Source organism: Numida meleagris, chromosome 5 (genome assembly GCF_002078875.1).
Source record: "Numida meleagris isolate 19003 breed g44 Domestic line chromosome 5, NumMel1.0, whole genome shotgun sequence".
Classification (NCBI taxonomy): Eukaryota; Metazoa; Chordata; class Aves; order Galliformes; family Numididae; genus Numida; species Numida meleagris.
In genome coordinates this window covers 51,735,149-51,757,029 of record NC_034413.1, presented here as the reverse complement: position 1 = coordinate 51,757,029, position 21,881 = coordinate 51,735,149, and the positions used below count along the sequence as shown (strand labels likewise).

Sequence of the window (21,881 nt, the reverse complement as noted above, 5' to 3'; positions counted from 1 at the left end):
GGTAATGTTTAGTCATTTCTATGCCGATGTGTTTAAAAAAAATTATCTTGTATTTGCTGTCTGCAAAATGGAGACCTGAGTGAGCAATGAAATAGTACATTTTGTGGGGAGATAACTTAAATGGAATACATTGAAAGAGTGTAGACTTATAAACATGCATCCACCAGTTCAAAGAGAAACACAGAATTCCCAGTATATCATACTCTGTTTTAGAAAACTTCTATTCAATATGCCACTTTAATATAGTAGGGTAATTTACTTTTCCTGTTAACAGTGCAAGCACTTAGTTGTTTGTTTCTTTCTCTGTTAAAGGTTTCTCTTTGGACTCTGGTAAAGGAATCGTCTCCCAAGATGAGATGACTTTTGTGTCTGGTGCACCAAGAGCCAACCATAGCGGAGCAGTTGTTTTACTGAAAAAAGAGAAAAATCAGAGAGCACTTTCACTGGAGCACATGTTTGAAGGAGAAGGCCTGGCTTCTTCTTTCGGTTATGATGTGGCTGTTGTGGATCTCAACAGTGATGGGTATGGCCTTAGTTAACTCATGCTGCCTATACAGGATAGCAGACTGATGCATTTCTGCTTTGGTTTTCACATTTGAAGTGTAAGGAACAGTTTTACATGTTTTACTGGAGGAAACGGTGAGCATGTTAGAAAATCACGCAGAACGCAGTCTATGTTTTTAATTACAGAAATGAGTTGTACTTAAATTCCTAAGATTAGTGTAAACAAAGAAGAAATAAATTTCATAATAAAGGGAGGCCCAAGAAGTTCCTTGTATGTGACACAGGGAGTGTAACTGGCTTGCAGTCTCAGTGGATCGTCTGCCAGCTGTTTTTGCATAACAAGTGGAAAGTACTTTTCAGTCACCTCTGTTCAGCAGCAAGTTGGCTGATGACCTTGAGACTGTAGTCTTTATCAGTTACTTTTCAGAGTTCTTCAGTACAAACACTGTTTTTTTTTTTCCTTCTTTAAGATGGCAAGACATTGTTGTTGGAGCCCCGCAATACTTTGATAGAAGTGGAGATATTGGTGGTGCTGTGTACATCTACATTAACCAGCGAGGCAAATGGGAAGGAATAAAACCTATTCGCTTAAATGGGACCACTGACTCGATGTTTGGTCTTGCAGTTGAAAATGTTGGGGACATTAATCAGGATGGATATCCAGGTGAGTGAATAATGACTAACAGAAGAATGTACATTATTTTTGTGCTAATGCCACACTTAGAACATTTGTCTTTATCACAACTGAAAGCTGCAGAAAGAGTAAGAATTATTTATGTATTGCAACTTATTTTCAACAGATATTGCAGTAGGGGCTCCGTACGATGGTTTTGGCAAAGTATATATTTATCATGGATCCAAGAATGGAATAAATACAAAACCAGCACAGGTAATGATAACTTCTACTGTCCATAATTACTCTTGCACAAAATTAAGGGAATGACGGAGCTATCTGTCTTTTGCCAGTTCATTACTGTAATTGGGTGGTGGATATGCAGAATTTATAGGAACCTTCAAAGATTGCACAACTGACCGAAGGAATTATGAGTTCTTGATTTTTTTTAATGTACATTTTTTTCCATGGGACAGTCCATTGGTACCAATCATACATAGAGAAGTAAAAAATTTTGTAGATACATAAGTTTTTCTTTTCCTTTTTTTTTTTTTTTAAGAAATTCTTGGATTTCTGAAACAGTTCCTTGCCCTTGGTTCAGATAAAATGCTGACATTAATGAAGAATTTTCACAGAGGAAATAACTATATATATTTTTTTCTTCTTCTGAAGATATTGTTTTCTTCATTTTTATCTTCCATGACTTCCTCCCTTCATTTTTTAATATAAAGTGTTTGTGCCTTTTTTTTTCTTGAGGACCACTGTGTTCAGTTAGCAAGGTGAGAAGGGAACTTAACTATACTTTCTAGAATACTGTTAGAGTATTTTCTAGAATACATTTTTAAGTTTCAAGTGCCTGTACTACCTAAATATTACAAGTAACGATCAGACGGACAAAATTTCTATACAAAGGAAGCTACCTTAGGACTTCATTGTCATTTATCTGAAGTTAGAGGTTTTCTTTTTTTTTTTTTTTTTTTCCCATAAGGCAATGATGTTCGCTTAAGTATTTCACTTCTGTAGCTTTTCAATGTCTGAATTCCCTCATCTGTTTGCTCTTTAGATTCTTGATGGTGAAAAAACAGGCACCAATTTCTTTGGTTACTCTATTGCTGGAAACATGGACCTGGATAAAAATTCCTATCCTGATATTGCTGTTGGTTCCCTTTCAGATTCTGTATCTGTATTCAGGTATTACATTACAGGACTGTAACTAATTATACCAAGATTTTCAGTTTTCTAAAAACAAACTGCTTAGAAATAACAAAAAAGATGTTAGGACTGGAGTGTATTTTTCCTGTTAGAAGTTGGAAATTCTGAGAAAAAATATCCATGAATTGATTGGTTACTTTATTCCCAGTTTCTTATTGAGAAGCTGCTTTCCGATTAGTGCAGGCTAAGAGGGTGAATGTGTGCAGTTGATGTGGGATGCTGATGGGCACTGCAGCTCTATTTTGCTGCTGTTATATAACCATAATCCTACTTTATTGAAGATAGAACAAAATAAAGGAAAACCTCGCTTCCATAGCTGAGATTCAAAAGTGCTGAGGCTGTGGTGGGATCTATGAAATAGCACTGAAGAAGCACTGCAGCCAGGGTCCTGTTTGATTTCTGTAGCACAGGCCTTAATCGAGGATGTACCAGGATGACCTTGTGGTTGTTTTTCTTTTAAAGTACTGTTAAGATGAATGCACTAGTAATGAGCAGGAAGAGGACTACCTCTTCCTCAGAGCAGTGAATCCTGTGTGAAGTTCAAGGCTTTGGTGGTGATAATCAGGTCTCAAAAAGGGAGGGGTGAAACTCCCAAACTGGTTATCCTAATTTTGGTGGTGAAAAGAAGTCTGCCCTTCAGGGAGAATTGCCTTTCCTACAATCTTTTGATGATCGTATCTCTAAGGTGTATAGAATCTGTGTATGTAATTGGAATGCCTTTAAATACACTGAAACAGTGTATAACAAAAGCAGCTCATATTGCTTGTGGAAGGGAATAAACTAGGTGGAATGGATGCTCATTAGATTATTAAATGCTCTACTTAGTCAAAAGAACCTTTAATCATAAGGGCATTACAAAAAAACTTATAGAAGTGAGAACTCAACCTTTATGCTTATGAACAGCGAAAGGAGTCACCCAGTTAAATCTGATGAAAGGGGTGAGGTGGCTTGTTTGGACCCTCACTGAAACAGCTGCCTTTTCTTATCCCCATCCAAAAAGGGAAAGAAAGGAAAAGTTGCAAGGCTAAATTATGATTGCAGTCTGCATGCAGTGGAGTCAGGATCTAAAAACATTGTTTCCCCTAGCCATCCAGGCTCCACATTAAAGCTGTTTTGGACATTAATCTGAATGAACTTTAGTACCTACAGTTGCTCACAAGGGTTGAATTACCATTGGTATGGGAACCATCGCTTTGAATTTCCTGTGTGTGTATAAAATAACAACCATAACATTGCATTAGTGTACCCTGCTCCCTCATTAGGCATTTTCTACTCACTGTTGTAGCCACTTATTCTGACTTGCTTAGCTTAGCTTTACATTGTTTTGTTTCTTACCATTCTGAAAGCCAAACCTCGTGTTTCTTGGGATGTCTTTGCTGCAGATCAGTGCAGGCATAAAGACATCTGGATTTGTATGAATTGTTGCATTAATTTTAACTGAAACTCTTCTTTTTTTTTTTTTACCCCTTCTTTTCATTCCTCTTTTTTTCTCCAAATAAAGATCTCGACCTGTCATAAGCATCACAAAAAGCATTACAGTACAGCCTGACAGACTTGATCTAAAGAAAAAGAACCCTGAAGACCCCAGTGAAATATGGTAATGTTTAAATTGTTATTCTGTCAAGAATGTTATAAGCTGTGGTGTATTGAGATTTCTGTTGTCAAAATGCATCCAGTCAGTGACTGTTGGGGTGGGGGGAATATGACAGCCGATGAATATTGCTTTGCCACTTAGGACTGTTACCTTAATGTTAAAATACCTAAATGTTATCTTAACTTGTACAGCTTTCTCATGAACAGACATGTAAAAGCAAATTCCAGAAAATATTTTTTCTAACTGCTCATGAAACCTTTTTTAGTTGCTTTGTTAATTCAGTTTAGTAAGCAGCAAATGATTGTTCTAGCATGAAAAGCAGAATCATAAGGCTCGTAACATAATTCAGTGGACTGTTAAAACTTTTCAGTCCATTGGACTATATCTTATTTATTTTACTTTCTTGGCACTTTTTACAGGATGGATGTGAAAGCATGTTTTCAATATACTGCAAACCCTCGTAATTTAAATCCAAGAATAAGTAAGTTTTAAAGAGAAATAATTTTAATCTTTGTCTTGTGTGTGTGTGTGTGTATAAAACTTAGATGGTATCATGGAAGAATAGTACTTAAATTATAATGACTCATCTCAAACTATGACAGGTTTAAAATGTGACTTAGTACTAAGGACAATCAGCTACGCAGTATCTGTATTTGGAGCAGCACATAGTGTCCAGTAAAGAAATTCTGATGTTAGGAAGTTCTGTTGGTAAAAGACTCAACTGAAACTTTGTAGCTGCCAGTGAGCAAATGGCTGCCATGCAGATGACAACCAGTTTGCCTCTCCAGTTTGCTGCTTTAGAAAATAGTTTTAAAGCCTGTTTTATTATATCATTAATAAACATTGCTTCTCATTGGAGACTTACCCTACAGGAAGTGTTCCATATTTGTGTGTATAGCTTTGTGGAAAACAGCAACTGAAGTAATAAATCTCTGTATTAATAGGAGGCTAGGAGTCTGTGTCATGAATGTAGTTAAAAACGTAAAGCATCAGTTTCTGATATCTCCTGTTTTTTTCCCATAAGTTGTTAGAATGCTGCTGTTACTACACTTCTGAAAACTCTGTAGGATTTTGATAGGAAATAAGAAGAATTTTAAGCCCCAACCTCCTCTTCCTCTTTTGGTGTTGGGTTTTTGAAATTACATGTAAAATCCATAGATGTACTTGAATAGGGTCCTGGTCCTTCAGCAGCCCAAGTGCTTCCAGCACTTGGAGGTCACTCACATGCACGCTCCTAAGGACTGACAAATTAGCTTGATAAGCACAGAGATGGTTAAAAGATGGACAGACATCACATCTGTCAAACCATGGTATTCCCTGCCTCAGCAGACATAGCTAGGAAGCTCGAGACTACTGCTTTCAGTGTTAAAATGAACAATGTACCTTGACCTCAAAATCCTGCTCGCTGCTTAGCTCAGGTGCTATCTGGGACAAGACAGAAAGCAAAGAATCATGTCAGAGCATTTACAGTTTCTTATCTCAGCCCCCTACTGGCTCTACAGCATCAATTACAACTGCTGCAGCCAGCTCTAAATATTGGTAAAGTAACAGGAATTTACAGATGAGAAGGAGGATTTTGTTTGGAAGTAGTGTCCCCTCACTAGAGGGGGATAAAACAACAGATGGAAAGGGCTTTGTAAATAACTGAAAGAATTTGTAAAGCCTAGCACTGAGTGAAACTATTCTAGAATGCTGCTGTAAAATCATACTTGATTTTTTTTTTCTTTTTAACCATGGCAAGGTTTCTTCCTTATAGCAAACTAGTTTATTTCTTCATATAGAGATCAACTATACATTTGAAGCAGAAAACGAGAGGAGGCAATTAGGCCTGCCATCTAGGGTACGGTTTAAAGACCATCTATCTGATCAGTTCACTGCAAGTACCACCCTAATGGGGCAGAACTCCAAACAGTGTGTGACAGCCAAGCTTGTGCTGCAGGTAAGGCAGAGTATTTAATTTTTGTTTCATTTAAAACAAAGCATGATGCTCTTTCAGCCTCGTGATATCTTTGTATGCAACTTAAAAATCATGTACGATATAAAGCTTTGAAATGAGAAAACCAGAACCAAGTACTACTTTACTATTCTCTGCACACATGTTGCTTCCTCCCGCTGCCTTTCTTTCAAAGAGTGAATAAAAGTTGTAGCCAGTGCAGTGTGCTGTGGAAGTCAAGAGAGCTGAACCAATTTAGAGCAATAGAGAGTCAACAAATGCCAAAAATTGAGAGCTGTTGGAAGACACAGAAGTAGTTCTAGAATTTAGCAGTGTGACTGACTAGGAAAAGGATTTCAAGCCATGGATTTTAGATGGCTTGAATGGGCACAATAGGAAAGCTTGGTACGTGCTCTCTTCACACTTCGCTGCTGTGCTGGCCCCTAAAGGCGACTCTGCTCCAGAAGCTGAACAAATTCTCTATCTGTGGCTCAGGAGTAATGAACTTCCAGTGTTGCTTTTGGCCACAGGAAATTCAAGACCTTGGAATTACTTAACAGGAAGAAAGTGTGTTATTTTATTGTTATAGTGTGTTTCATTTGCCTGAGTTACCATTTGTTATTCCTAGTAATTCTTAACTCTAAGAGAAATAATCAAGAAGCCAGAAAAAAAATACAGTAAGGCTAGGATTTGTTGTGTTCATGCATATTTTTAGAAAATTATGTGTTTCTAAATTGTGAATAGTTGTAATATTGCAAAATGTAGCAAAGGTGGTGTTGCTTTACTTCTTGTTGTAAAAGGTGTATCAAAAGATAGTCTTGAGGTTGTATTTCTTCTCTGCACTGTATGCTAACTATGCCATTTAACATTTTTATCAGGAAAAAATTAAAGATAAGCTACGCCCAATTCCTATAGCAGTCAGTGTTAATATTGCTGGCCTGGAGTCTGGCTCATCATCCACCAGAAAAGAGAGAGCGCTTCCGGACCTTATACCAATACTAAATTCAAATGAATCTGAAACAAAGGTCACAAAAGTAAGTCTTTAACAGCATGTTTTCCTAGAAATCTGTACTGTGATAAGTCACTGAACATTAAATACTGTAGAAAACTAAATGATGACCAAAGGAAATAACTGGTGTGACTCTGAACTGGCTTATGTTTTGTATTTTGTTATGAATGTGTTACAAAATGTTCTGAACTTGGTCCTGCATTTCTTTTGTAACATAAGATCATATGGCTGTTAGGGTTCTTCTATTGCCCAACACGTTTAGGAGGAAGTATGCTTTTAAATAAGAACTGGAATCTTTCATCTCCTGCCGTGGACACTTATCCCACATAACAACAACAACAAAAAAGTGCAGTCTAATTCCTTCATGGAGAGGATGCAAACAGCATTTGAGCTCTGCATCAGTGACATATCCTGGAAAGTTACTGAGTTCCCTGTAGCTGCTTTATGCACTGCGTGTCAGAAATCATGTTTTAAGTTAGTACCGTGTGGCATGCAGTAAAAGTGCTTTGGTTTTATTTAGGTGGAGTTCTTGAAAGAAGGATGTGGAGAAGACAATGAATGTCACAGCAATCTGAAACTTCAGTACCGGTTTTGCACTAGAGAAGGAAATGAAGACAGATTTACCTATTTACCAATGTAAGACTTGATTTAGCAATGACTACTAAAATTCAAATTATTGATAAGTGCTGAAAAAAACCCAACTTTTTAGACTATTTTGGGAGATAGAATAGCTTTGGTCTGTTGGCCTGGCAAATGGAGTCCTGTGTAGTTGTATCTGTCAGGGTGACAGTCGTGGGGGAGTGGGGCTGAGCTTTAGAAGAAGAGTGATGGTACAGAGTAAAATGGTGGATATAGAGTGGCTGCAACCATGGAGATTTGGTCTAAAATTTAGAAGAAGGTTTCTAACTGCTGGAGAAATGATAACCAGCTTTGCAGTAGTTCTGTGTGGTACTATTAGCTGTATAGTTATAGTATACTCTAGTCCAGTAGCCTAAGGCAAGCCGTTACAGAGAAGTTAATGGAGAAATTGTTACACTGTAACACAAATCCAGCACCGCATTGCATCCCTCCTCCTTGGAGGGCCAGTGGTACTACAAAGGAGATGTAAAAAAGAAAACGCAGAAGGAAGAATGTTTACTTACTGTGATCAGTCAGCCTTTAGCAGAGGGTGCCACAAAAAACTATGACGATTCCTGTGTTTATGTTCCTTACAGTAATTCTTCATTTGTCCTCTATGTTTGGGTAAACCATAGTAAGAAACAAACCTTGAAACATTTGTTTCCCTAATGCATGGCTCTATATTCTGTTTCTGCAGTGAAAATGGCATTCCAGTGCTCGTTCTAAAAGATCAGAAAGATATTGCCCTGGAAATAACAGTGACAAATAATCCATCTGATGCAAGAAATCCACAGAAAGATGGAGAAGATGCATACGAAGCTAAACTAATTGCAACTTTTCCAGACAGTCTGACTTATTCTGCATTCAGGGAGATGAGGGGATATCCTGTAAGTGTTTTTAAGAGAAAGGGTATTCAGATCTTAAAATGTTTCTAGCATGAATTGCATTATAAATGTATTCTATTTATTCAGGAAAAACAGCTCACGTGTGGTGCTAACCAAAATGGTTCTCAAGCAGAGTGTGAACTTGGAAATCCGTTCAAGAGAAATTCCAATGTGAGTTGCACCTACTTTACTCATGCTAGACAATTTGATTCCTGACTGCAGTCTTCCACAGTTTCTGTGTCGTAACTGGAGATATGGTCTAGACCTGTCTTTTTAAGTTTAGAATTTGATGGTGTGTTACTGTAATACTGCATATAGTAATATCTTTTTTAAAATGTTCACATGTCATGGATGTTCTTTCTTGCCTAGGTAACCTTCTATCTGATCTTAAGTACCACTAAAGTTAATGTTGATACAACAGACTTGGACATTAATCTGAAGTTAGAGACGTAAGTTTTCTTTGTGTGTGTGTCTGTGCACGCTGTGTTTTTACATACAGCTGAAAATGTTTTGAATTAATGGTTTGATTCATAAGAGCAGTTTAATAGTAAAGTGAAAAACTTCTAAACTTGTAAAATCAGCAGCATTGTTTCCTTTCCACTGTAGAACAAGCACTCAACTAAATTCGACTACAATTACAGCCAGCGCTAAAGTGGTTCTTGAATTGCTTTTATCGCTCACTGGGTAAGTGTTGATAGCAAAACAAATAGGGGCACAGGCTGGGGGGAGAGCACCTTTGCAGCAGACTTCATTAAAATCTGATTCTTCTCCTCTCTCCACCCCACCCGAACAGAGTGGCTAAGCCGTCTCAGGTGTATTTTGGAGGTAACATCGTTGGTGAGAGTGCTATGAAATCTGAAGATAATATTGGAAACCTCATAGAGTATGAATTCAGAGTGAGTAATTTAGATTAAGAGCTGCTTCACATTTAAAGAACGGTTTCTCTTTTTATGTGTTTTGATTCTCAAAAATGTTGCTGGATTTGAAAATGGATTTTCCCAAACAACAGGAGCAAGATCTGGTTATCTTTCTGTGTAAAAGTTTGTCATAAACTTGGAGTTTGCTACTGTTATGTAGACAAAAGATTTGTTAACTCTAAACAGCGGTTGTTTCATATGAAGACAGACTTCTCAACATCAGCAGCTTAATGTTATGGATTTTTAATCTTTCAAGCTTGACATTTAGTTGCCTTTCAGATGTGCTAGTTTTCATATACATTTTGCCTTTAAGCTGTTGTCACTGTCTTTTAGTGGCTTTCTAATTTCCTGTTAACTGCATGACTCCAAGTCAGTAACGGTGATAAATCCCTTTGGAACAGATTGCACAACATAAAGAAAGTTTATTTTCACAGGTAACCAACTTGGGCAGGCCACTGAAAACATTTGGTACAGCTTCCCTGGACATCCAGTGGCCAAAAGAAATTAGTAATGGCAAATGGCTGCTGTATTTGATGAAAATAGATTCCAAGGGCTTGGAAAAGGTTTCCTGTCAACCACAGAATGAAATAAATTTTTTGCATGTTGCGGTATGTTTTCCTATCTTCTTCTGTTCACTAATTAGTTCACCATTAAAGCACTACAGCATGTGATAACAGGGTGTAAGAGCTTACCTCCAGAAGGAATTTTTTGTCTCAGTAAAGTTGTAAGCATGATACATAAACAATATATTAGGGGCTAAGCTTATTGAGAGACTTGGTAATAGATGATGAGGTAAGCTACAGGATGGATGCTATGTCATGGTGACTGTATCTGCACGGGCACCGGTGGCTCTCACCGGATGAAATTGCTCTTAGCTTTAACACATTTCATCAACGTTATTGAAAGCTGTTTATTTTCCTACATGGAAAAAAATAAACAGTAATCATTGCCCCCACCATGAGTGAATTTCCTGTACTTTTTCAAAAGAGAAAGAGCTGCACTTACTTCCATTTATTTGCAAGAAATACACTAAATTTAATCAAACAAGAGTTTCACAGTCCTTCATTATGCCAACCTAGCAAGCTTTTCTAACCCCCGGAGCCCTCATTTTCACTGTTTCTAATCTCAAGGTCATTTGGGAGAAGTTGTAATTCTAGCTATTAAAACTGCATGTATATCATGCTGATTTGGGAAGAAAAATTGGTTTTGTGCTTATATGAAGAGACAGAATTAAGACACAGTTGTGAGAAATTACAAAAACATTTTATTTTAAAGGAATCCCATAACTCAAGAAGAAAGCGTGAGATTGCAGAGAAGCAGACTACAGACAGCAAGTCATTTTCTTTATTTTCAGAAAGAAAATATAAGACCTTGGTAAGCATACTGCATCAACTACAGTCTTGTTGGATACCTCCCTCTCCCCTCCTAAGAGGGCTTTTTGGAGTTTGGCAGTGTGAAAAATGATAGGGCTTTGATTTGTTTCTATCTTAAATCCAAGTATTGATGCTTTTAGAATGTGTTAATTTATATTTACCTACCTGCTGATGAGAAGAAACTAGGAAAGAATTTCTCCATAGTTATCTATGCTTAAATAAACAGTAATTGCATCTTTGTGCATTTCCCACTGCTGTTGGTACAAACAGATTTTGGTTCTTGTGCCTAAATATGATGTGTAGAGTCCAATTTTAAATCCTGCTGGAGAATAGTAAAGATGCTTTTATTTACATGTAAAAATTTGTAACTGCAGGACTGCAAGGTGAATGCGCGGTGCGTGGACATAAAATGTCCTCTGAAGGGTTTTGACAGCAAGGCATCGATCTTGCTGCGTTCCAGATTGTGGAACAGTACTTTCTTGGAAGTAAGTCCTCTTGCCATTTCTGAAAGTTTTGGGTTCTTTCCTGTCGTATGTCTAGTAATTGTATTTTATTTTGGAACAGGAATACTCCAAAATGAACTACCTAGACATTCTTGTCAGAGCCTCGATCAGTGTTCCTGCTGCAGCTAAGAACGTCAAACTCACAAATGAAGTTGCTCAGGTAGGTTCAGCATTTAATGCTAGCCACAGATCATGTTATGTTTCCAGCTTATCTCAAAGACTGGAAAAGATAAACCCTTCTAAAGCAAAAGGAGCTAATAAATTGGATTTTTTAAGTCAAATTTTGAATTAGTGATCCTTTTCACATTTATTTTGCTTGGCAGAACTTGCTACTGTATTGAAATGATACCCATAGAAACCTTTTCTCCAGAAACATTATGTAATAAGAGAAGACCTTGTAGGAAAAAAAGACTGTAAATTACAGCTTTATATTAAACGTGAATGCTTTTGAAATGCTCTTTCAATCTTCTTTTCTTTCATCTAGGTGCGTGTTACTGTCTTTCCTGCAAAACCAGTAGCACTTTATACAGGAGTGCCTTGGTGGATCATCGCAGTGGCTATTTTTGCTGGAGTACTGATGCTTGCGCTCCTGGTATTCTTGTTATGGAAGGTAAGTTTTTACTTGATTATTTCATGTTTCCTGGTATACAAGTGACAGGATAGCAAACAAATTAAGCGAACAGTTGTATTTTTGCTATGCATTTGGGACTCAAAACACAACAAAATGGCCCAAACTGTATGTTACCTGTGTCAGTTTCTCAATTTTGGAACATTTGACGTGAAAACGGTCATGTAAGAAAACACATGTCTGTCCTTGATAGGAAATATTTCTGTTTCTAGATCCTCAAAAGGAAATATTTTGAGGTTTGGGCAAAGCTTCAGCCAGCTGGCCAGAGACCGTAGTTACTTCAGTACAGATGGATAATGACTGGGGCTGCTGCAGTTGGGTGTAAAACTTTGTGAACGATCCACAGATGTTTTAGCAGGGCTTTGTTCTCATAGCATTAGAAATACCATTAAACTCAGAGTAGATGGAAAAAAAAAAACAACAACAAAAGATACAAAGATAGCACATTACCTGTGTGTTCAGCTTCTGTAGTATGGGCTCCTTATCTTAGAAACCCTAAAGGAGTAAATCAGTATTTAAAAGGAAAAGTTAAGAATTTGCAAAAGAAATAAAACAAGTACTTTTTAAACTGCCTTTGGCATTTCCCCAACTAACTGTGGTTCCAAGTAGAATAGGGTAGTCGTTTTATTATTTACTGGCTTAGGCAATTAGTATAAGTTGATGGGGAGAGGAGACAGTCATTTAGAAAGAGTGGGTGAAGAGAAATATCCTATCACTTTCTTTTGGAGAAACTGGAGCAGGTGCCATTGGTGGACTTACTGCTTGTTACAGATAACTTCTCATAGGATACTTCTGATTTCCTTCTTCTCAAAGAAATGCAGTTTCTGTTGCAAGTCTTCCTAATGAATTATCGTTAATGTTTTGGATGGGCTGTTAGATTACAACTATTAGTCTTCTACTGCACATGAAAATGCTCTCATACACACACTGTGAACTCCTTCTTTTGATGGCAAGCAGTTAAGTCATCTTAGGAAGGACAAACACTGTACATCATAGGCAATTGCATGGCTGGGGATGAGACAAACACTCCTGTTGAACAGGTCGAAGCATTTACCCTGTGCATAAATTGGTTTTTGTAGAGAGATCTTGCTGCTCTTCACAGACAGCTTTAGTTGCTACAGATGTGCTTTATAAGTAGCTTTTCTTCAAAAAACAATGCATTAAAATTTTTTATCACAAAGCCTCTTAAAGAATATTCCTTACACCCTGGGTTATTTTGCTGTTTTACAGAGTAAGTTAGTCCCAGAAGTTCTCAAATCTAGTAACAGCAGCTGACTTTTCTTGTGAAAACTTCCTAGAACTTCAGGCATCTGGCCTGTGAAGGGATTATGGAAAGTGTGTTCTAGTCGCTTCTAATAGGTTTGACTTCTTTCGGTCCACTGAAATTGACTAAATGCCTTGCTTCCTTGTAGTGTGGTTTCTTCAAAAGAAGTAAGAAAGATCATTACGATGCCACATATCACAAGGCTGAGATCCATGCTCAGCCATCTGATAAAGAGAGGCTTACTTCTGATGCGTAGTATTGATCTACTTCTGTAATTGGTAATTGATGATATTTTTTAATTTTTAGCTGTGGTGGCACATGCTGTGGGTGTGGTGGCTAACGATGAAGCTTTTCCTGCATATGTTCTATTAACTTTTGCATTTCAGACTGTCAGTACTTGCTTGCTTATTCTGTTAATAATTTTCAGCTTTTAGTGTGCATAAACACAGGTGGTTACCTTGGTCTAAGAAGCTTCTAGTTCTCTAGAAAACATATCGATCTGTTGCAATGGTTTTTAGTCTTTTTAACCGATGTTTTAACAATATAAGTAAGTTATTTTTTAAGCTTTAGAGATGGTAATCAATCAACAATGCAGAGTTAATATTTACAGCTAAGACCACATAGAAGATAAACTTGCTTTATTAACCTTTTACTGCATGCTTAAAAATAAAGTTGCTAATAACAAAAGGAGTTTTCATAAATAAAAGGTAATTGCTGTGGAAACACCTATTTTCCTTCAGTTTGGAGTATACTTTCCTAGAAGAAACTTCTCTGCTGAAACTACCAGGATGCATGACAACTTATGCTTTTACCACCCTTTACTCAAGATAATACATGCATGGACAGGACATTAATTAGAGATGCTTTGAGATGAGTGATTGGGAAGGAATTCTTATCTAAAATCTGTTGAAACTATGGGTAATGATATTTTTACTAAGTGATGGATCAAATTTTTAGCTATGCTTTTTTTTTTTTCCCCACTTAAAATACATGTCTATTGAAGCTTTTTTAAAAACAAGTCATAAATGAAGCCCTACCTCTTCTTTATTTTTTTGCTAGGAGCATGTAATGACAGTTTGGCACAACGTCTCATACTTTTAGTCTTGACTTCAGAAACCTGTGAACATGTCAAGTGTTTGCCGGTCATCATCACTGTACCACTATGGCCAAAGCTCATTTTATTTTGAACATTCATGTCAGTCCATTCTTAAGTAGGTTTTTTTTTTTTTTATCAGGTTTTATAATGGTTTTGATTAAGAAGAAAACTTTTGGGTCACAAATAAGGTTTCCTGCATTTCATATAGGGAGATGTTCATCATAGAATACTACAAAATTTCAGTTTATGTCTGTTTTTCACTCTGTGGCAAATTAAGCAAGACTTGTGGTCTAGAACTGCGTATGTGTAGTTAGTTAAGGTGACTATAGTAGTGATGGTGCTTTGAAAAGAAGACCCTAGTGTAAGCTTTTCTTGAAAGCCCTGGCAATCTTTCTATAAGTTTAATGGTAAATCATGTCAACATGCAGGAAGATAATGAAGTACATGCCTTCCTTTGATTCAGGAGAAGTAAGCGTTCCTGAGCTGCATGTACATCTTTGTTTAGCACGGAGTTTTCTCAATATATGACAGAACAGCTTTAGAGGAAGACTCATACGGTGTGTTTTGAGTCTATATCTTTCTGTATTCAGTTTTCTTACCTTTATGAAGAATGCATTGCCTCTGTAACTGTAGTACTTCCACAGCAACTTCAACCTAAACTCTTCTTTTTCTCCTCGGCCCCAGTGCGGGTTCTTCCAGCGTTCCAGGTACGATGACAGTGTCCCCCGCTACCATGCTGTAAGAATTCGAAAAGAAGAACGAGAGATCAAAGGCGGGAAATGGAAAGATCTTGAGACAAAACAGTGGTTCACAAAATGGAATGAGAATGAAAGTTATTCTTAGGGAAAAGTTGTTGTTTCCCTCCACAAAGTTCAGATAGAGTGTACTGCTTTCATCATGGTAAACTCTTGGAGTTAGACCTATGAACACTACGGACATCTTCACTGTTTGATTGTAGATATTACTACTTATATTGCGGCTTTTGTTTGCACAGTTAAAATTGCTTTGTCAGTCCTTACTGGCATTATTTAATTTCTACGCTGCCTCTTTTTCCCCCCCTTCAAATCTAACTCAGGCTTTAGAAGACACTGTGTTGATCTGGGCTCTTTTCTGCAGAACATGCATACCCACTCTGGCAGACCTTTTCCTGTGATCCTAACGTTCCTGGGAATGGCAGGAATGCATGACTGAGGTCAGCACAGGTTCTCCAGCCTTCCCTCGACGTGTGGTCCCTTGCAAACACACTGTGGCCTTAACGTACGTAGTTCAAGTATCATCTGAAGACCTGCAATTCTATTTTAGTCATAAGCTTTGCTGCTAGGGCTTACAAAAAGCATCATCTTCAGTTGTATGCGCAATCGGTCACGTTGCTCAATTTTTAAAATCAGATGATGTAAATCTTGCTCACAACAAATATACACAGGTTGTTTTGTCTGTTAGTTTTTTAAAAAGAGGCTTGAATATTAGATGTACTTTTTGTATATATATTTTAGTCATTTTTGTATTTATTTTTGTTATAAATTGTTGTCTTTGACTAACTGTTAGGCCAAAGACTTACCTGAATCTTGAAACCACTGTGCTTACGAACTTCAGAAGATGAGACCTGAGGCTTTCGCTGCATTTTAATAAATCACTGAAGGTGCCAACGCTTTCTAAAAATGTAAATATTTATTCCAGTGATGTACGTAGGGTCTTTTTTCCTGATATTTGTATCTTGATCTAATAAGAACGACCCGGTCTTGTAAGATGACTTTGTACATTACTTCAGACTATTTAACAGTTCTGACACCAAGCAGAGGTAGGGTTTTTAGATAGTTTTATACTTTACTGGAAGAAGTGAGAGGTTCTCTGGTAACAGTTTTCCAGCTTCATAAGGACTTCCTGTCTGGCAAATGATCTTGACTACTACAGCTGTTACGAAGCACTTGACGAGGCTGTATATGCCTAACTTAACTATGAGGATCTGAGCTGATCCATTTTGAGACTACTGAACCCTCTTGAATACCTGAACGTTATTAAGAGAACAGCCACAACACTGTGCTTGTCAGCAATCCAATCATTGATAAAACTCTTTAAAGAATTCACTTTTTTTTAACCCTCATTCTAAAGCACTGGTACTGTCTAAGAATGAAGATCAGTTTGCAGTTGTTCATTCCACATAAAACAGAATTCTGCCCAAGATGTACCTTCACTAGTTGTTAGCAGTTAGAACTATGCAAAAATCTCTTGGTACTTTTTCCTCTCAGAGGGTAAAAACCTGCTAAGAGGGCAGCTGTCAGGTGCCTAATTTCTGCTACTAACTTTCAAAATACCTTTTTAGAAGCTATGGTCACCTAAAATGCTATGTTTATAGAAAGGGCATTAATTGAGTAGGCTCTTCTTCCTCCCACTAAATAATCTCAGTACATGACCCTGATTTTATGAACCCTGACAAATCCATGTAGCTGTTACTCAGTTTTTGAGCTTTTAAGAAAAATAGCTTATTCACCGAAAGGCTCAGCAGCATAAGAAGCCAGGCTAATGAGGTGCTAAGACACTTGACAACCAACTACCCGACTGATTTAAAAGCAGATTGTGGCCTTCCCCTAAGAACATGAATGTCTTTGCAGTGTTAAACTGAAAATGATGTTCAACAAGTCATGTCACTGGTGTACTTTTACTTTGAACTTTTTTTTTAAACCAGCTAAAAATGCTACATCATTCCATTATTAGAAATTACCTGTGGATATTTGTATAGATGTGTGAAATAAATTTTTTAAAATTAACCATCGTAATAGTGGTTTCTTCCCATAATTACATGAGATAGCCACAGCTAGGCTCACTGGAACATCAGAAAAGCAGGCTGAACGTTGCAAACATCAACAGTCCCACTGTAAATACTGCCATTACCCCTAGGGGACCTGCCCTTTGCAGAGGGGCAGATAACTCAATCTCACACCTGCAGGCCAGCTGCCACAGTTCCTAGCACCCCAACAACTGGGCACAACATTGCTGGGGCTTAGCAAAACTAATCAAGGGTCTGACTTGCCTCTGTACCTAGCAGAGAAGTCTGCTAGGCAACTACTTGGTCACAGGGTCTGGTTTCAACTCGGAAAAGACAGAAAAAAAACAAAGCAACACAGGAAAAAAAGAAATTCTCAAAAGAAACCCTGTGGCTTATCTCTATACTTAAGACGTTAAGTCTTACAGGTTGCTTTGCTGAAAGGCAATCACAGAATCCTGAAAGTTGGAAAAGACCACTGAGATCATCTAGTCCAACCATCAACCCATCACTACCATGCCCACTAACCCACGTTCCCAAGTGCCACGCCCATCCTCTTCTTGAACATCTCTGGGGATGGGGACTCCACCACCTGCCTGGGCCTCCTGCTCCTAAACCTCACCACTCTTTCAAGAGAAGAAATTTTTCCTAATATTCAACCTGAACCTCCCCGGCACAACTTAAGGCAATGATGTTCCCTCTCATCCTATCGCTGTTAGCTGGGAGAACGGCCTCGCCACAGCCTCCTTTCAGGTCACTGTAAAGAGTGACAAGTTTCCCCTGAGCCTTCTCCAGCCTGAACAATCCCAATTCCCTCGGCTGCCCCTGTTAAGTCTTGTGCTCCAGCCCCTTGTCCAACTTCATTTTGATGCAAAGAGCCCTGAAGATTAGAAGGATACACACTAGACCAAAAAAACAAAAAAACAAACCCAAATAAGGTTTGTTGCTTGTTACACAGCTAGGAGCTCTGCTGCTAGAGCTGGAAGTTGCTGCTCTTGGAGGACGTCAAAGATACAATATTACTACAGGCAGGATGCTTCCACAACTAAACCCACAAACATTTGTCCACAACAAGGCAAACCACAGACTTGGGGAAACAGTTAAATGGCCTCTTAACAGCTCCGTTTGATGGCAGAAGAAAGGCAGGACAGTGACTGTCACCACCACAGGCTGTGCCAGTGCCACAGCACCAGGTAGGGGCTGAGGGCAGCGTGGGTGTGCCCAGACCCCCTATGCAGATCTTCCTACAACACTGTCTGGCATGTGCCACAGAAAATGGATGAAGCCAAATTCTTTCGTGAATAGCTGACTAAACTGTCAACAGGCATAAGTACAAAAATACCATATATATACACACGACATACGTTTTAATCTAAATGAAAGTATCACAGTTTAACTAGCATTCTACACATATTATATATACACATACAAAATACTAGGTATCAAATACATACACTACAGTACCACAGATGGTGGGATACGTATGGTAGCATAAGTGTATAGAATTTATACGAGTACATACATATTTGTATCTGTGTATGTAACACACATCTATCTGAATATACATACATACACAAAGCCTAACACGTGTGCACGCTGTGTAGCCGGAGGTACATGACCAAAATCCTAGCGAACCGCAACCCCCCCTCACGGTTAACCCACGGCATGGCAGATGCAGCTTACGTCAGACGCTTTCAAAGGACGGGGCACACTAGCACAACGTGTTGTGGAGGGCAGCTGATGGGGGGGTGGGGAACAGAAGAAGCAGGGCACTCCCACAAACACCTCAGGCATCACGATGTAAGCTGAGGTGAAAGCTTTTGAAGACAGCTCTAATACAACCCCCCATTCCGAGCTCACATGCTGCAGCGCTGTCCCCGCACCAGCGCATCTGAGCTGAAAAAGAAAATACAATCCAGACAGCACAGGGCCAAGAAGCTGCTGGGCCACAAACATAGGGCTCTCTGGGGAGGGGAGGGGGCTCAGAACCCTGGACCAGCAGCGCAAGGCCAGAGGGCCCCTGCCGAGATCCTCTGGTCCAACCCCTGCTCAGTGCAGGGCCAAGCGGAGCAGGCTGCTCTGGCCCAGGGCAGCTTTTAGACATCTCCTCCGCAGCCTCTCTAAATGAGCAACCCACGCCAATGGCCGACCCGCTTCACAGCAGAAGTCTTCCTACATTTTTGTGAGATTTTCTCTGCACAGCAGCCTTGTTGCCGGTCAGGGCTTGCGTGCTCGCTCCAGCAGGAACTTGCATGCTCTCAGGATCAATCCCAATCCTGCTCTCCTTGGACTGAGCACCCCTGCCCCAGCCGCTGCTTGCACACACGATGTTCCTGACCACTGACCCCTCGCTGCCCTCATCGCCCTGCGCAGGGCCCAGCGTCCTGTCTCCTCTCAGCATGAAGCGGCTGCTTACTGCCAGCTCACTTCTAAGGAGCACAAAGCACCGCACAGCCCACGTTCCATTACTACACCCCATGCACAGCCAGCCGTGATCCTCACAAGAAGACAGCAGCAGTGCTTCCCTGTCACGGAGTTATCTCTGGATCTATCTGCGTCCATGAGAGGGGGTCAGCAGGCCCACAGGCCCGGAAAGGAAAGAAAGAAAAGAGGAAAAAAAAAGGTGTCAGCGGTTTGTGGGCTGGTCCAGCCCAGTCCCGTGACTAAATGCGGCAGGGGATCCGCGGACCCACACCCCAGGAAAAAAGGGAAAAGGGGCAAGGGTAGGGGAATAGTAGATGGGTCTAAAACAAAACAGCGGCAACCACCTGAGGAGGAACGTTAATTTACTAATTGTGATATCGGAATGCAAAATAACACAATACAACACAATACAATTGGAACTGAGGCCAACAAAGCGAACAAAATGAGAGTGTCCAAAACTGGGGCCTTACTCTGTAAACTTCTGGAGGACCACGTGCTTCTCTGCAGCAAACGAAGAGAGCGCATCTCCAGAGGTGCGAAGCAGCTCCAGCTCCACCTCCCCCTCCAGGCGCTAAGACCCCTGGGGCATGCAGCTTCTCCCTCCCCCTCCGAGAACCAAGCACCCAGAAACAGCAGTCCACATAACCAGAACATTAACTCTTTAACTGCCAGTGCTTTACATGACGTTACGATGTGGAATACTGGCAACAAAAATCACAAAACCATGACGTTCACCTCTCCCGCTCCCACAAAAATGAGGGCCCAATTGCAATATAAGCTTTGTTTTTCTGATGGAGACACCACCATCACCAACTCCAATTTCTGCCTTCTGATGCTGAGTCACGTGAACTTGGACACAGCAGAAATTCACAGACTCTCAAGTTTAGTTACACGCTGGATAAAGAGACACGAACACATCCCCGTGCTCTTCTTGAACCATCACTAATTTGATACAAACTCATACAGATGACACTGCACATCAACGTTGATCAACTTTGTTGCCATTTTGTATACATTTTTACTTCTACTTGTGTAAAAAAGAAAGGGATGAAAGCCACAACAAACCAATGGAACTCCATGAACCGTTCCTAGCATAGCAAAAAGCAAGGAAAGTTACAGATAAAAATGTGAGAGCAAAGACAAGCCCTCGTGTGGAGCAAGTGCACCAGCTGAAAACCACGGGGGCACACAAGAAGGCGTCGCAGGAAAGCCTATAAGCTGCTGAAAAAAATGAAAGACCCATCTATTCTATTCTATCCGTGCCCAAAAAGGGGACAGTTTGGGATTTAAATTTACAGTGTAGCTACTCTGGAAGAGGGGAGGGGAAAACAAAAAAGCAGCAGTACGTGCAGCAGCCGAGCACAGCAACTTCCAGTAAGGGTCATTTACAGTCTGACCATAACAAACCAAAACTCTTTCTACAAAACACCCTACAAGAACAACACGCGCTCGATTATCTTTTTGAACCTTAAATGCTGCATTAAGCATTTAGATGAATTTAGACTGAATTTATTGCATTTAGATTGAAATTGAAAAGATGCAATTGCTAAGGTTAAAACAAAATCCTATGCTTTCAGTTATCCTAAAATCCACTTTGCTCTATTCCCTTTGAATTACAAAACCAGGTGTATTACAACTGCAGGCACACCAACAAGCAGGAGCAGGAGACTAGAGAAACGCCAAATTACAGAAACAACACCTTTGTCTGTTTGGCTTTGCATAAGAACTTACAGAAATCAGCATGTCAGAAATCCAGCTATCATCACACTGGATTAGGTCAGAGGAAGTAGCCCTCATTTGGACAGTCTCTCACACTTGTACACCCTTCTTCTGTTGAGGCACCCCAACCTGCACCAAGAGGCCGTACCAGGCAGAGCAAAGCAGGACAACCCCTTCCCTCGCCCGGTGCCAGTGCTGGCCCTGATGCAGCCCTGGGTATGGTTGGCTCCTCTGGCTGCCAGGGCACACTGCTGACTCAGATGCAACTTGCCGCCAACCAGAACCCCCAGATCCCTTCCCTCAGGCCTGCTGTCCAGCCCCTCACCTCCCAGCCCGTACACAGAGCCAGGGCTGCCCCATCCCATGTGCAGAACCCAGCAATTGCTCTTCCTTGTGCAGATGGGGACTGCCCTCTGATTTGCCAGGACCTCTCTGCCCTTGAGGGAGTCAACACTCTGCCCAGTTTAGCATCATCCACAAATTCACTTAATGCAACTTCAAGATCTTTATTGGAGTCATTGACAAAAACATTGAAGACACCTTGTCCAAACATGAGGCCCTGACGAATCCCACTGGCGGCAACTAGGGCAGCTCTCAGGCCATAGCCTCCCCTTGCCCAACACAGCCATGTCCTGGTGGACATCTTAGGGCATTCTGAGGGTCACACCTGAGAACGGCTTTCTGATGTCACCAGCCACCTCCCTGACGACCGGTATAAATACGGGGACCCCATCAACAGAACACCAGTCACTGACACACCTGCGCCTTGGCAGCACCTGGCTGAGACAAGGAGCAATTAAGATTGAGCCTTCCCACCTGCTTGAGCCTT

At 40.0% G+C, this 21,881-nt stretch overlaps 1 protein-coding gene across 3 annotated transcripts in view; it reads left to right on the top strand.

Moving 5' to 3' along the window:
- ITGA6 (integrin subunit alpha 6) overlaps window positions 1–16,913 on the top strand; it is a 41,217-nt gene extending 24,304 nt beyond the window's left edge. For 2 of the 3 annotated variants that reach the window (XM_021400198.1, XM_021400200.1), the window contains 20 exons: window positions 313–523; window positions 975–1,168; window positions 1,305–1,393; window positions 2,181–2,308; window positions 3,831–3,926; window positions 4,343–4,404; window positions 5,705–5,862; window positions 6,735–6,890; window positions 7,386–7,501; window positions 8,181–8,370; window positions 8,455–8,538; window positions 8,737–8,816; window positions 8,974–9,051; window positions 9,161–9,263; window positions 9,719–9,892; window positions 10,560–10,658; window positions 11,032–11,142; window positions 11,222–11,320; window positions 11,645–11,770; window positions 14,833–16,913. In XM_021400198.1, coding sequence (XP_021255873.1) covers window positions 313–523; window positions 975–1,168; window positions 1,305–1,393; window positions 2,181–2,308; window positions 3,831–3,926; window positions 4,343–4,404; window positions 5,705–5,862; window positions 6,735–6,890; window positions 7,386–7,501; window positions 8,181–8,370; window positions 8,455–8,538; window positions 8,737–8,816; window positions 8,974–9,051; window positions 9,161–9,263; window positions 9,719–9,892; window positions 10,560–10,658; window positions 11,032–11,142; window positions 11,222–11,320; window positions 11,645–11,770; window positions 14,833–14,991 — 2,513 coding nt within the window. In that variant the 3' untranslated portion in view covers window positions 14,992–16,913. Of the gene's footprint in view, window positions 1–312; window positions 524–974; window positions 1,169–1,304; window positions 1,394–2,180; window positions 2,309–3,830; window positions 3,927–4,342; window positions 4,405–5,704; window positions 5,863–6,734; window positions 6,891–7,385; window positions 7,502–8,180; window positions 8,371–8,454; window positions 8,539–8,736; window positions 8,817–8,973; window positions 9,052–9,160; window positions 9,264–9,718; window positions 9,893–10,559; window positions 10,659–11,031; window positions 11,143–11,221; window positions 11,321–11,644; window positions 11,771–13,200; window positions 13,331–14,832 lie in introns of all 3 variants that reach the window. The other variant, XM_021400199.1, reaches the window with a different exon arrangement.